This window comes from Oryzias melastigma, linkage group LG19 (assembly GCF_002922805.2).
Source record: "Oryzias melastigma strain HK-1 linkage group LG19, ASM292280v2, whole genome shotgun sequence".
Taxonomy (NCBI): domain Eukaryota; kingdom Metazoa; phylum Chordata; class Actinopteri; order Beloniformes; family Adrianichthyidae; genus Oryzias; species Oryzias melastigma.
In genome coordinates, this window is record NC_050530.1 from 2,047,493 (window position 1) to 2,064,618 (window position 17,126).

General features: G+C 36.7%; 1 protein-coding gene across 2 annotated transcripts in view; it reads right to left on the reverse strand.

The window, feature by feature from the left end:
• The window catches only part of fam20cb (FAM20C golgi associated secretory pathway kinase b), a 98,697-nt gene that overhangs the window by 61,820 nt on the left and 19,751 nt on the right, over positions 1-17,126 (reverse strand). For both annotated transcript variants that reach the window (XM_024284887.2, XM_036217307.1), the window contains one exon: positions 14,550-14,628. In XM_024284887.2, the coding sequence (XP_024140655.1) occupies positions 14,550-14,628 (79 nt within the window). The remainder of the gene's footprint in view (positions 1-14,549; positions 14,629-17,126) is intronic.

The following is a 17,126-nucleotide window of genomic DNA, read 5'->3' on the forward strand; positions in this document are numbered from 1 at the left end:
ACCCCCTCTGGTTCGCGTCCAATACCTCATCTAGATAGATAGATAGATACTTTATTAATCTCTGCAGAGAGAAATTCCCTGTCTGGTAGCTCAACCATGCACACCAGCAGTCACACTAAAAAGACATAAGATCAACAACTCAGTAAAATAAAGCATAGATAAACAGAACATGAACATAATAAAAACACGAGTGTGATAAAAAGAATACTAAAAGTTACCTCAAAATAGGAATGATAAAATAAATAAATAGAAAATACAGACTAAATAAAATGCGCAGAATAAATAAATAAAATGTGCAGATAAAATGCAAATACAATAAAATGTGCAGTAACATGTGCAGTCAGCAGTGCCTGTTGTGAACACGCGTGCATACATGCGCACACGCAGACGGCAGAGGAATTTGGCCTCGGCTTTGATATGCAGATCGGCCGCTTGGCCCCGTCATTTCATCCGGATGCGGTGCCGCGTTATCGTTCTCTGATAACATTTACCTGAAGGGGGCAGATGACTGATCGTATCGTCCAAACAGCCCTGCTCCTGCCAGGCATGAACAAGAGCGCCGTGGAGCTTCCTGGGACCGTATCGTGGCGCTCGCGCCGTGAGAGGAAACAAACGAAGCCAATCAAACACCCCCACTTCCTTCCCATCCCGGTCGCCTTGGCAACTGGAGTGTGACTGCTGTCACAGACAGGACACTACATGCCCAAAGTTATCAGAGGTGGTAGGAAGTCGCTCGCACTCATCACGGCGGTGGGAAGTGGAGGGAGAAGCAAACGTCTCTAAACTAAACGATTACGCTAATCAGCCGCGCTAATTATAAGTGGCACTGGGCGCTTAAATATCCCACAGATGTAAACATGGCTGGCTTTTTAATGTCTACATTCAACATAAATCAGGACGGCTGATTACAGTAGGTGGCAGGATGCCAGTGGTACATTAACAGATTATTACAGTGGGATGTGGGCAGCTTCCCTCATCCCCACCAGACCATAGATTAGTTGCGTAAGCTTCTGTTGCTGAGAGCCGGTGGCGTGCTTTTCTATAGTGCAGCAGACCATACATCTGTATCGTCTGCAGCTTCACAGTCCAATTTTTTAAAAGACAATCTTCACTTTTTTTTCCCTCTGCTTGGTTAACGGGGACGATTAAATTGAAGAAAAAGTAGAAAAACAAAACTTAAAAGAGTCGTGTTTAATGCTGTAATCTGCATGAGATTCCTTCTGTGTAGTTTAAAAATGAAGGAAAGAAAAAAATATAATTTATGAAAAATGCCCACAGCTTTACTGTTGAAAGGAAAAAGGAAAAACAATGATTTACTATTCAAAAGTCTGAATTTTTCTGTGGTCAGATAGAAAATATTACTGTTTTTTAACCATGTTGGAGAAGTAGATGTAAAAACAAAGCTCCTCGACATGCATAAAACATCAAAAAACTTGCAGCAGAACACAGTAAGACACTAAAAGTCTCTTAGAGTTTAACCCAGACGTTTAAAGCAGATGAATAAAGCAAAAACATCTTCTTCCTATTGGGGACACAGGGTTACTGGAGCCTATCCCAATATCATAGGACCATTTGTATGTCAAAATTAACTTTTTTATTCAATATTTTTAATGCTTATGGTTTTATAAAGGCAGCTACACCAACATCAGCTGATGGTGAGAAGAAAAATACATTTTCCTGATGAAGTGTTGGTGCATTTTTGCAAATAAAAATCTGCTTTCTTGGGCGTCAATTCAATATTTTTGTCTTCATTTTTTAAAAAGAACTCTTTTCTATAGGTCACACAACTTCACCTAAAGCCATTTACGAACTCTGACTATTTATTGTTGTACATTTGTTTATGTCTACTTTTATTCATGTCAGTTTAAAATAAATAAACAAATAAAGAATAAAAAATATAATTTAATAATACATAGAAATAATTGTAAATAATAATTTAATAAAATAATGTGAAAAATAATAAATATTAATAAAAAATAAAATAATATAAATAACTCAAAAATAAAAAAACAATAACACATAAATAAATTATTATAAATAATAAAAATATTTAAATTATATATTTTAAAAATAAAATATGAATAAAAATAAACAATAAAACATACATAAATAATTATAAATAATAATAATAATTTAATAAAATATTTTTAAAAATAATACATATAAAAATAAAATAATATAAATAATAAATAAAAGTAATGAAATACATAAAATAATACATAAATAATTGTAATAAATAATAATAGTAAAATCCTAAAAAATAATGTATAAATAAATAAACCATTTTCTACAGTTTCTGTCTGCTGGTCTCACCTTTACCTGTTCTCCGCCTCTTCCTGACCAGCCTAAGAACCAGCAGAGAGCTGACCAGCTCCAGTAGCTGTTCCGTTCAGAAGATAAAGCAGTAAAGCTTCACTCGGCTTAATCTAAGGGCAGCGGCGGCCGAGCGCGTTTCCGTCCCTGCAGGGGTCAGTTTCCTAAACCCCGGAGGCTCCATTTGATCAGGTCTCATCAGAGCTCTCAGGAAAACCGGTTCATCCACTGAAGTCCACACGGCCACCGGTTTGTAAACCAATTCAAATGCTGGTTTAAGCAGTTTTTTTTTCTCCTGTGCATATTTGCAATGCAAACTTTAATTTCTGTAATGGCAAAACAAAATAAATAAATAAATCTGCTGAGTGTGCAGTAAAATCCCAGTGAAACAATTAAACCAGGAGGGAAGGAGAGCGCTGGAAAGAAAAGCTTTAAGAGCTAAACAGCTAAATGTGGCTTCAATTTCAGCAAGTAAATGAAAGTTAATGAACAACAGAAATGAGCAGGTAAAGTATGTTCACAGATTTTCAGTCCCAAGTGAGATCCACGCCGTGGTTAAATGCTGGAGGATTCACAAAACAGGCAAATTGGAATTTCTCAAAGGTTTGTACAATTAATTATTTCGTACAACCTTAATAAAGTACAAAATGTTTACCAGAATTAAAAGAATGTAAATAAAGCAGCATTCTTAGATGTGTATATATCCAACAACACTATTTTTGAAGTATAAGTCACACCCCTGGCTAAAACACGCAATAAAACTTGACTTTTCCTTAAAGAAATACTGTAGTTCGATATTTACAAAACTGAAAATGCTGCTTTATATACACTTTTTTCGTTAGTCTTCTAATTAATAGGTATGAGTCGCGTTTTTACCGCACACATTTGATAGGGGTGCCACTTATACTCAGGAGCGACTTATACTCCAAAAAATATTGCAGTTAGATATAACTGAAAATCCTTTTTAAAAAAGAATATTGGCTCATATATTTGTTATTTTCCCACTAAAATTGGTTTTTAGTGCTCCCACACCTGGGCCAACATTGCCCACTAGAGGTCACTCTATTTGTGTGTATCAATATTGGCTACTGACAACAACACAGAAGAAGAAGCTCTGACATAAACCTGGAGAATCTGTTTGTTCTCCTACTGAACTTTTTTTCTTATTAGCATCAAGATGTTATTTTTCTTGTTATTTTTTAGCTTCCTTGGACTAATGCAGGTCAGTAAATCATCAAGCTGGGTCACAGAGAGACAGAAGTACCGCTGAAAGCTCCCTCATTCAGACGTGAATCCTGCAGTAGAGTTAAAAATAAAAGATCTCGTGAACCCAGACATGAAGACTTGATTACAGATGCTTTTGTAGAACTCTTCAAAATAAAAACCTGATCTCTTAACATCATCCGTGTCTTCCATGCATCGTAACTGAGATATACAGTCAATGCTTCCATGTAGCGATCAGGCTAAAATGTGACGGTAGCCGCTCACGGGAAAGAATCGACTTTATGAACACATTTTTGGTAAAGCACTGAAGTCAAAAGAGGAAGCAGATGTAAATTTGACGCGTAAAAACCGTTCGGTTTGAACTCAGCATTAAGCCGAGCTCAGAAGTGTTGCATTTTTATCCCAAAAGTATGACTTATACTTCTTCTTTAGCATGCATTGTTTTGGCAACTGCCACAATGTGCTTTATGTGCAACTTATACTCCAAAACAACTTCTTCAAGTTATACTCCAGTGTGATTTATACTACAGTGAAAGTTATACTTTGGTGCGACTTATACTCCAGTGTGATTTATACTACAGTGAAAGTTATACTTTGGTGCGACTTATACTCAGGTGTGATTTATACTACAGTGAAAGTTATACTTTGGTGCGACTTATACTAAGGTGTGATTTATACTACAGTGAAAGTTATACTTCGGTGCGACTTATACTCGGGTGTGATTTATACTACAGTGAAAGTTATACTTTGGTGCGACTTATACTCGGGTGTGATTGATACTACAGTGAAAGTTATACTTTGGTGCGACTTATACTCGGGTGTGATTTATACTACAGTGAAAGTTATACTCCAGTGTGATTTATACTACAGTGAAAGTTATACTTTGGTGCGACTTATACTCAGGTGTGATTTATACTACAGTGAAAGGTATACTCTGAAATAACTTATTTTTAAGTTTTTCGCTCCTGCAACTTATACTCCAGTAGGATTTATACTCCAGTGAATCTTACACTCCTTAACAACTTATACATGTTTTGTCTTCTATATCAAGCATTTTTGGCTACAATACTTATACTCCAGTGCAACTTATACTCCTGTACGACTTCTCCTTCGTAACAACTTATACACCTGTGCAACTTACACTCAAGTGTGACCTATACTCCAGTACTACTTATAATCCAGTTCGACTTATAGTCCAGTCGGTCGACTATCCTCCAGTGTGACTATACTCAAGTGCAACTAATATTCCGTAGTGACTTATAGTCCTGTGCGACATATACATGTTTTTTTTTCTTCTATATCATGTATTTTTGGCTGGTGCAACTTGTACTCCAGTGTGATTTAAAGTCCATGGCCACTTATACCGTTGAATGACTTCTTCTTATGCCTTTTTTTGCTATTACACTTATACTCCAGTGCAACTTTTACTTTTTTTGCCCTTCTTTATTAAGCTTTCTTTTTTTAGTACAGCGACTTATATTCCGGTGTGACTTACATTTCAGCCTGACTTATACTCCTGAAAAAATGTTGATAGTCTTTAACTGCTTCACTTCATGGTTCACTGCAAGCCCAAGTCTCTTATGCACCAGTTTTAGATAAATAGCCGAGAAGTTTGAGGGTTAACGTGATATTTTCTGCCCCCCAGCTCTGCCACCGCTGCTGCGTCGCTACGATTTCCCTCTATTTCCAAAGAGAGCGGCGCTCATCATGGCTGCTCTGAATGACTTGTCCTGAGGCACTTCATCCTTTTATTTCCCGACACAAAGTCAGAGCAGGGGCGCGGGGGACCTCGTGAATACAGAGTCACACACCAAAACAAGATCGCATGCCAAACAAACCAGCCAAATGCAGATATGCTTTTTTTTTAAACCCAACACAAGGATGGAACTTATTCTGCAGAAACATCGCATTTGTTTGACAGCCTGCATACAAAAGAAAAATCGTCTAACACCCTCTTGTTTTTCTCTCCGTCTGTCTGTGGCTTTGCCGGATGACAAATCCGGGCAGCTTCCTGCAAGAATAACAAAGGTTTTTAATTTCAAACATGCCCTCACCATCTTCAGAAGAGGCTCCATCAATCTTGTTCATCCGCCTCCCACTGTTTATGCAGCTCGATGATACAGCATCAGGCCTCATATGCAGCCAATTTCTCTCTAATTTTTCACATTTAACACAGACATTTCCTCCAGGCTGCGGCTTGTGCCACTGTCGATACCGTATTGACTCAAACAAGGTGACATTATGCGGCTCCAGTTCCTCCTCTCTCTGCCACGTCAATCAAAATTACTCATGGATTCGACTTGGTGCAGATATAGTTCTGGCAGAGAGGAGGAGCAGCGGAAAGAGCAAATATCTAGAAGAGATATCTGTCTTAAATTGATTTGCGTGCCACTGAGCTGACAGCAGACTGATTGACAAGAGATAAAATTAAGCTGAAGGAACGGAAGACCATCATTATATCGCTCATCAGTCCTTCCCACGCCTCCCTTCGCTGCTCATCATCTAACAGGCTTTGTGCGCTCCCACTTGAAATTTTCAGTAAATATTACAATTCAGTTCACAGCAGCACAAAAGGATAATGACGACAGTAGAAAGAGGTGCTGACAAAGACAGAGAGAGTACAACACGACAGTTAGGAACCAAAAACACCATGTCGGTTATAAACGCTGCACTTTTCTGGGGTTATTGCACCAAAGTCTTTGAAATATTTCAAGAAATTCTGCAGCTTTGTGTCAAGATTAATATAGAGCTAAAAAATATTTGAAACCCAAATAAAACATTTTTGTTTGGACAAAAAAAAGTAAACTGTCCAAAACTTTTTGCTTTTCTAAAATATATTCAATTATTTTCAGCTTCAAATGTTCAGTTTTGGGGGTTTTGAAACAAAAATGTTCAGATTCAAGAACAAAAAAACAGAACATCTGAAGCTGAAAATATTTAATTTTATTTTAGAATAGCAACAAGTTTTGGACATTTTACATTTTTTTGCCAAACCAACATTTTTTTCAAAATGTTTTATTTGGATTTCAAATAATTATGGCTCCAAAATAGCTCCATAGAATAATACATGACAAATGTAAAATGTTGAAGGTGGCTTTACGTCACCACATTCAAAGGATTCTGCTGGTCATGGTAAAGAGAGATGTAGCATCACTTGGAGGAACATGGATTAACTCAGGAGGTGCATGATGGTCATGAATCATCAGAAACCCAAAGATGTGTTTATGTATGGAAAAAAATGTCCTTAAACTCCGATCATCTTTAGATCCCTTTTTAAAGCGTTCTCAGTGGTCTTTAAATTATGATTATAACTTTTTAGCCAAAATCAAAAAACTTTTCTAAGACATAGTTGTGTGGCAGGGAGTAATCCTGCCCCCATTTCCCATCATCCACCTGTTTACATGGTCTCCCGCTACCTTACAGGTCCTCACAACCTCAACATTACCAGAGCGACGAAAACGGCGAGCAATATATTGGAGCGATGGAGCCATCCACCTCAGACGAGGAAAACAAAGACGTTCATGGATCTATTTATATATAGACAGTGGACGCAAAAACATATTTTTGGCCCAAATGGAACCCCATACCGCCCCCAGCCAGACTCTGCCTTCAGTGGCTCCAAGCTAAATTGAGAAACCTGGAATTTTTACCATCCAGACAAAGTAAGGATCAGGACTTCAATCTGGAGCTCCGCCACACACAGCGTCTAACTGAACTCCTAAACTCCGCCCACCGCCAAACCTCCTCTGCGCAGACGTGCAGCTCTGAGACAGACACCTTCATCAACTAGCATGACATTACCCATCTCAGTCTGGATGCCGTTGGAAAATTGTTTTTGACCCTGTCTGTGGGTGACCGAGCGGGAGCCAGTGGTCATCAAATAGCAGATAATCGCTCAGGTGTCCTTGTGCGAGCGCTTAGCGCGTCCAGATAGATGGTCGGCGGCGGTGCTGGAAAACACGTGCTGGCAATGTGTGAGAAAGAAAAGCTTCTGAGCATGAGAGGAAGCCGAAACATCTGCTCTGCTGTGAAAACTTCAAACATGTGGTAGAATAATCAACGCTCATGATATTTCCACCTGAAGAGCAACAGAAACTGACAGATTCACCTCAAATTCATTGGATTTTTTTTATTTTTTTAATAAGAAATTCAACATTTTCTTTAGAATTGTATAAATTATTTAATTATTTCAGGCTAATTCTGTCCAAATGTCAATTTCTTTGTTGATTATTTAATACAATCTGCATAATAATAAGGTTTCAATCACTATTTTTCTTGTATTTATTTTTGCTAGCTGAGAAGAAGAAATAAATAAAATAGTATTTTTTCTAACCTAAATCATAAATTATAATTTCTTCTTCTCTATTTATGCTTTTGGGGATACAAAAAAAATAGAAATCAGTTAAATTTTTATATCTTTTTTTTCCACATGTATTTTAATTGAATTCAAAATAATTAGTCTGTATAGTTTTTGGTTTTCAAAGTTATCTCCTAGTTTCTTTTGCCTCATTTATTTTATAAGTCGCCGCATAATAAGCGGAGCGCCTCGGTACGTGGAAAAAAAAGTCTCCATAAATCCATATTTTCAGGAAGACTTCTGGTTTTGTCTGAAAACAGCAGCTTTGTGTTATGTTATCACTGAAATAAAATGTTCTTCTTCGGTTCCCTCAATGGTTCTTTTCTCCCCAATGACACTTTATGAATGAGTCTTTTTTTATTCTTTAATTAGCTTCTATCTTTGGGCTAAAAGCTTGGACCGCTAGCTATGTTACAACTATAGCTTTTAGCTTTGGACTAGCTGTTTTTAACATAGGTAGCGGTCCACAAGCTTTGTTTTAAACATAACTGGCGAACTGCTAGCTTTGTTTTTAACATAGTTAGCAGTCAACTAGCTTTGTTTTTAGCATAGTTAGCGGTTCACAAGCTTTGTTTTTATCATAGCTAGCAGTTTACTATCTTTTTTTATCATAGCTAGCGGTCCAAGCAGCCACTTTATGTCATGCAACACGGTAAGAAAGGTAGATGTGGTCAAAAAATGACGCGTTGGATTTACCCCACATACTTATACGTGACGTGGGCCCGAAACATATGCCCATAAATGTTGAGTTGTGTTTCTCGAACAGCCTATGCTTTTTTTTAGGGTCTATGGCTTGGACCCCTCCCCCGTGTGCGTCTAGCGTTTGACACAAAGCACACACGGGGGAGGGGCAGCAAATTTGTGAAAAACAGAGCCCTTCTATTGCTATTACCTCCGATCAAAGTCAAAGAAAAAAATCTTTAGAATTTTTTTATATTGGACAGATAACCTAAAACTATGAAAATATCGGCCAGTATTGACACTGACCCTATTGCCCAAATGATTAGTACAACCACTGCAGAGGGCCCCATCTTATTGTTCGCCCCCAAACTGCTACGTCCGCCACTGACTCTTTGTTGTTTTTCTAAAATAAATTTGAATTTGTAAAAAAACAACATTTGTTCTTTTGCAAAAACAAACGTTTTTTGTTTGGACCTGAGGTTTGTCCACAGACACAACAGGATCACCAGAATGACGAAGACGACGGAGCTTAGTCATCAGTTTACAGTCTGTGATGAAACTGTGTAAATTGAAGCAACTTTGGGCGTCAGTCTGGACGGCTGATCCTCAGACTCCTGCAGTCTAAGCAAACACCGCCCGGCAAGCTTAGAGAAAACAAGTTAAGTCTTGGTTTATTCCATGTCTGCTGGCTGGATCGGCTTCATCTCTGTTGCGTCACAGCGGCAGGTCGGTCCGCGGCGCTTCGGTACAGTACCGGTTCTGCTGCGTCAAGATGTCCCAATCGGATTACATTTTGTGAGGACAACCAGGAGAAAAAAATCCACAAGCAAACAAAGAGAGCGCAGGTGTCCTCAGGTAGAGGGTTGTGGGGTCAAACCTCAACTGAGATGGCACACTTTCCCTGGCCTCTGCCTGCCTCGCATTTGCAAGATAAGAGTTGAAAGAAGCCGAGCGATGAGCGCGGGCGGGGACGTCTTTGATCTCCCCAGCTCTGCCTCTTTGATGCTCCATCAGCAGTTTCAGGAACAAGCAGATGATGTTGGCCGACACGTGTGGGCCGAGAGAACGACGGACTAATAAGTAAGTCTGTAAGACCTTTGCTGCAACGCGGCTGGCCCCGTTTTATGAAAGTGCACATTCAAGCCCTGGCCGTTTTGGAGGATTATCGAACATTAGAGCAACTCTGACAGCTGCAGCTGTCAAACAGCAGATTTACATCCAACACCACTGCCCCGCGCTTTTCTTGGAAAATGTCATTTTGCATATCCGCCTTGCTACAACATCTGAGGCAAAGCGCTGAGATAATCTACGGATTGTGGCTGAGCGTGCATTGGCTACCCTCTCTGCCCACGTCTGTCTGGGCTCCTCGTCTTCCCTCGGTCCTTCCCCCTCATTCTTCTCGGGCACTAAGCGCCTCTCCTCTTCACTCCGCTCTCGTCTCAGCTCCTCCCAGCCTGTCAGGATGATTTCAGGCTTGTTGCGTCTGGCCTGACTTAAGCGCGGTACGACGGGAACCGTAATTACAAAGTCTCTGAATAGCTTCCCCGCCCTCCTTCCTACCTATCATCCACAGGCTTAACCCCACTCTCACTGCTGACATGCAGGGGGCAAGACAACAGCCGGCGTTAGGAGCCATTAGCCCACAATTCAATTATGATCTTCATTAGAGAGGAAGGGGAGATTTAAGCCGAATTCAACCAATCAGAGTGGGATTCAGAGCAAAGAGGACGATATGGTCAAGAACAAAAGTAACTAGAAAACTTGAATTACCTGGAATAATCCTAGTGTGAGTTCTTTTTGCAGATAGTCACTGAAGAAGCTTTTTGCTGAAAATGGTGATGCAAGTTACTTTAATTGCTGAAGGGATTTAATGAAAATGCAAAAGCTATTTGCAAAATATTAAATTTGCTAAAAGACTGGAAATTTCATTAAAGAACTATGAAAGACCGCTGAAGTTGACCTAATTTTCTGAAAAATGTGTGGTAAAATTGCATAAAAATCTCTAATACATGCCAGTTTAGCATATTTGTGTGTTGCTTAAAAATCCAAATGAGCCCAAAAAAACCTGAGTAGATTCAAAATAAAAAAAAAAAAAAATCTAACACATAAATTGTCTCAGTAATATAAATTCGTCAAAAAAGTACGCATGTTGCTAAAATAGAAGCTAAACTCTAAATTAGCAAAAAAAAAAACAGTGGTTAACAAATTAGCCAAAAACGTTAGCATGCTGCTATAATATTAGCTAAACTCCAAATTAGCATAAAGAAACCTCAGCAGATAACAAATTAACCAAAAAAAGCTAGCTCGTTGCTAAAATATTAGTTTAACTCCAAAATAGCCTAATATTCCTCGGTAAACTAAATTAGTCAAAAACATTAGCCTGTAGCTAACATAAAAGCTAAACTGTAAATTAGCTTAAAAAAACAGTAGATAACAAATTAGCCAAAAACGTTAGCATGTTGCTAAAAATAGCTAAACTCCAAATTAGCATAAAAAACCTCAGTAGATGCCAAATTAGCTATAAAAAAAAGAAAGCTAGCTTGCTGCTTAAATGCAAGCTGAACTCCAAAATAGCCTACATACAGTATCCTTAGTAAACTAAATTAGTCAAAAAAGTTAGACTGTTGCTAAAAAAAGGAGCTAAACTCTAAATTAGTTTATAAAAACCTCAGTCGATAACAAATTAGCCAAAAAAAAACGTTAGCATGTTGCTAAAATAGAAGCTAAACTCTAAATTAGCCTATAAAAACCTCAGATAGCACAATTAGCCAAAAACATTAGCAAGTTGCTAAAATATTAGCTGAACTCCACATTTTTTAAAAATTGCTATAAAAGAATAAAACATAGCTCATGAATATATTTAAAGGCCTGTTGCTAATCTACTTAAAATTTTTTAAATGTAATAACGTTCTAATTAATTGTCTAGTTGCACTTTTGGGAGAAATGTATTTCATAACATAGAGAAACAAGAAGGACATTTCATTTTGTAGTATCTAAAGGAGGAAATAATCAAAATAGACTGAATATATGAGAGGATTCTTTATTTTTTTGTTGTTGTTTTTGCTCATGTTCTGAGTTGTCAGTCACAATCCGCCTGTGTTTTCATTTCAGGTAATTGTTTGTCTATTTAAGAGTCTAGCTTAAGTTCATCTTGTCATCCTTTTTTCTTCCCATGGTCATGTTCAGTGTAATTTATTAAATGTTTAAGTCAGGCCCAGTCAGAATTCTTCCCCTACGGCTTCTCCCTACCCCTAGAATTGTAGGGGTAGGGGTGTTTGAAACTGTTTTTCAAAGTGTTAGGCGAAGATTTTCATTGGAGCGAGTCTGTAAGATGTGTTACGGAGGTCATATTAGGATGAAAAGTAAAGTTTTCCTCCTTCGCTACATGTGACATCATGCTGCTGTATGATTCACAGCAGGGAGGAGTTAGGAGATCGTCGGCTGTGCAGTTAAACCCTAAAGCTCCCAGCAATTACGTCCTCCACTATTAGAGACGCTTGCTCAGGAGAAGCATCCACTCGGTGAGCTCCTGTGGCAGCACATCAACAAACCTCTGATATTCAGTTGTTAGATGTTAGAAGAATTTTTCTTGTTTTAACAATATGGGTTATAGAGATTAAGAAGGTCAAATAAATTCCCCTTCTTTAAGGAAATATTTCCTTCACCTTTAGTGCTCAACTTGAGTGGGAGTTTTTATTCAATCTGCAGGATTTCTCCTCTGGGTACAGAATAAGTTCCAATTCATTTATTATAAGAGATACTTCAGCGAATGAATAGAAATCTGAACATGCTGTTGGCTGTCTATGACAAGTCTTTGTATTCCTTCAACGATTAAAATGATTCATCGTACATACGGTATCGGCACTTCTAATATCCATTAAGATTTGAACCAACCCCCAAGTGTAAATATTAAGACCTTCAATGATATATAGGAGGTTAGAACGTATTTTCTTACAGATATAGTTCAAAACTGAAGAGTGTTGGAAGGATCTTATGGTGTTTATGAAAGTCAAGGTGACCAGATGTCTAATTTCATTTCTTTGTTTGGCTGTACTATTCAAAAGTGCTGAACAACTCATATATAAATCTAAATTTGATTAAATCAAAACAAGCACCAGGAAGAGAAAAAAAGTCACATCTCTGGTACAAAAAAGTACACAAATAAGACTAATTCTAACTTTGGTCGACCCATTTTTAATGAGATTCCAGCTTCCTCTATCCTGTTATTGTGTATTCTTTTTCTTTTAGGGTAAATCATTGACTGTATCTGAGAACTGGAGCGAGTCGGTGTGATGTCACCCATAGAAAATGGCTTACTTCTGGCTCCATTGAAATTAAGTCCATTCAATCAGCATTTTTTGCGATACGGACACTGCTACGTCCGAAGCCAGACGACGTCTTTATGCAGTGATTGGTCCGAGTCGGTATGAGCCAACGTTTCTATGGCAACCACTCTCACCAATCACGAATGAGCTTATTAGAAGTCCACGCCCCTACCACTTGACAGAGGGCAACACGAAATCTGTCAAACGTTTCGAACATTGGACGTGAGACCGCCTACTTTTAATGAGGCATCTGATTGGCCGGGTTAAAACTTAAAAAACGTGCAATAGGAAAAAAAAAGAGGATTACTATATTAAAAAGATGTTAAGAAAATGCATTAAAGCAAGAATTCTTATAGAATAGAATAACTGAGTTATAGCTGTTTATTTCTCCATAGAAGTCTATGGGATTTTGGCTTCTTGGAGCCAGCGGATACAGAGGAGTCGCTCAGTCCAGTTCTCGTATAAAGTCAATGTTTGAAATGCATAATGGTAAAAAATGCATTCGTCCATATTATTTAGTGCTGGTATCACTGTCAAAATACCAAATTTTAATTCCGAATTTCGTTAAATTTGTCAAATTTCCATTGAAAACCAAAAGAAATTGGTAATAAAAACAATTTTCACATGATTAGCTATATAAACTGGAGGATGACAGACATTTAATTAATAAATGTCATAACTTCTTACATTAAAGCTGTTTTTTTACATGAAACATTGTTTTGAATTACTTGAGTTGAAGGTTGGTTCATGAGTTAGATATTAATTTTGTAATATAAAGAAAAATTCATTAAAACTCGACTGTGTGATCACACTGTAGTGAACCACACAAGAGTTTACTTGCAAGTGAACTTAAGCCCTGTTTTCAGGTGGATGGGAGTTTGCTTTTTCTAACATACCTGAATGCAGGTGAGCTCTACCAACTACCAAAACAAAGCTGGAAATCGTAGAAATCAAATCCCAAAAATGCTAAAACTTTCTTACAATCTGTGTTTTCAGCAAGTTCACGTACCGAAACAATCCAAACACGATGAACGACAGCGATGGTTCTACTGAATTACCCATGGAGACAGATAAATTAAGTTAAAGTATGACAACAACTCAAAAGACAAAGAACCTTCTACTAAGTGGATGTTCTGGTGATCAAACCACAAACCAAAGTACAGTATGAGACTCAGTAGACCAGAGCAGCTTTATTCATCAAAGCCAACAGGGAGAGGAGCATCACCACTGAAGAACACCATCAACAGGAGCTCATGGAGCTCTAAAAAAAGACTAGAACATTTGGCTTTGATGCAGCAGAATGGTGTCTGCCTTCAATCAAATATCAAGGTTGAGCCGCAATGAAAGCCATTTGATATGGCCGAAGAAGTGAGTGAGTGAGATTGATGCTCTGAGGAGAAACGAGTGGGTGGTTGAATGCAACAAAGGAAGTCAGTGAAGGCAGAAAGCTGCACAGTTGGTGTTTTATGTTGAAATGGCACTCGTTTTTTTTTTTTTTTTTAACAGAAAATAAGCTTGACATTAAACTTCCTGCATGGCGGCGCATGAGGACATTTAAATGGAAGAAAAAGAGGGTAGTGGCAACTTTTTTTTTTTTTTTTTTTTATCAGCGACAGACTGTGAAAGCTTTATGAAAGAGTGTTACTTACTTCATGGGTTTGAACAGAGCCTGGCCATAGTTTTGGAAGGTCATGATGAGCTTCAGCTGAGTGCCTCCAGACTTCATCGCTGTTGGAACCAAACAGACAAAAATGTCAAATAAGATCAGAAAATACACACACACTGGCGTGTAACTCAATTTTTAAAAATAGGAGATAATAATCAAAATAATTGGAGGTATATGTTGTATTTATGTTGCAAAAATGACCCTAAAAAATCAAAGATTTTGCAAATATTTGAGCTTTTATTCCAGTCTAATCAATTTTTTTTTCTTAAAAAGCAAACAATTTAAATCTACCAAAGATATTTGTCAAATATTTACTGAAAAGTAGCTGCCATTAATAAAAAAAAACCACATTGTTTTATCACAAAAAAATGTCTAAGTGGATTTTAGATATAATTATCTTTAATATAAATATTTATTTTAGTGTATTTTGCATTTCTGGCTGATATATTTTTCACAAAACAATCAAATTTGCTATATGGTGTAATTTTTTTTTCTAAAAACAAATTATTCTTGTGTCTGGCTAAACATTTATATTTATTGTTCATGATTAGTTAGATTTTATACTTTGTTTCTACATTAATTTAGAATGCTCGGTTCTCATTTTTGACGTTTCATTTTATTTCACGTTTTACTACCTGTTACTTTGAAAATGCAATTGGAAAGTAGTAAAGTTATATTTTATGTTCGTATCTGTTTAATTTATTTCTAAAATGTCAAAACTGATCACAATATTTGTATTTTTGACATGTTGTTGTTGACATGTACTTTTTCTTTTACAGACGTGTCCTTTTTTTTATATTATTTGACATTCTAAGCCAACTGTGCATGCATGAATAGGTCTAGCATATACTGTGTATATATATCTATATATATATATATATACATGTATACATATGTATATATGTATACTTGTGTATATATCTATACATATATACAGTATATATATAGATAGATAGATGTATTATAGAAGTGATTTTAATAAATGTCTAAAAACATAAACTTAAAACATAAACATAAACAACTTTATGTTGAGCAATAATCCAATGTTCTTTAAGAAATGCTTTACAAAGCATGCTTTGAAGTGTTTTTTTTTGTATGGATCATAAAGGACATTCTTCAGTCTTGAGGTGGGCGAGACAGAGACTGGTGGTTCTCCCCTTTTGCGGAGGTCTCCCGCGAATAAAGGGGGTATGGACATTATATTTATATATATATATATATATATATATATATATATATATGAAATCCAAAGATTTATATATATAATATATGTATAAATCTATGTTTTTCATATATATATAAAACATGTATGATATATATATAAATCTATGTTTTTATATATATATATAAATGTATGATATATATGATATATATATCATATATATATCATATATATAATATATCATATATATCATATATATATCATATATATATGATATATATATGATATATATAATATATCATATATATCACACATTTATATATATATGAAAAGCATAGATTTATATATATATATCATACATTTATATATATATATGAAAAACATAATTTATATATATCTTACATTTATATATGAAGTTTTGTAAATTAATTCTTTTAAGTATTTTTATTTGAAATCGATCTAAATCGATTGGGGAGTTCTTCTCCGCATTACCGCTTCCTGTCTTTCTTCATCTGTTGAGGTCAATTCTCCGTTTTGGTGGGTCTTTTCCAGGAGACACACGCCACGTATGTCACAACAAACAACACGTGACACACAAATCCGAGCAGATCTGACGCAGCAGCAGAGCGGCGGAGTGAGAGCAGCAGAGAAGGACACAAACGTGAGGCAGCAGAACCGCGCTCTCACACCGAGGTGAAAGATACTCACAACATGAGCCTTCGATTTGACACAGTCAACAAACAGCTGACGGTTTCCTGCTAAAGCCCTATATACCGCGCTGGTCAGATTTCTGTCTGTCCCGATACTGCAGCCAAGAACATTTTATCTGTTTAGGTCTTTATTGTCAAAATAATCTAATACAACACAAGACATCATGAATGAGACGGTCCTTTATATCTTACTATGGTGTTTCCTTGTTATTGAAGTTTAGGCAAGTTGCTCTAACAGTGGAATTCTTGTGATAAAAGTACACGTTTGCCATCTTATTCATGAGAACTAAAAAAAGTAAACTTAAGTTTTTGGTGAATTTAGTTTGAAACAGAAGATCTGTTAATCTGTTCATCTGTTTTAAAGATTATCTGAACTCTGGTGTACTCAAGGAATTTCTGGTCTGCATAAAAAACAACGTCCCTGTAAGTGAACTCTGGTGCAAATCACCAGCATCAATTGGTAAAATTAGAAATAGTTTTTCGTAGTCTCTGAACTCATCCACCTCATAGATAAGAGTACTTTTCATTAAAAATTGAAGGTGAAGGATTAAAAAAAGCTTTAAAATGTTGGTTTTAAAAAAAACATGTGAGTTATGACACATGAATGTGATACTTTTTGAATAAATCCTTGCACTTTAGTGGAGCATCGCCTGTTTTTAAAAACATTTTTCACATAGTTTTGACTTTA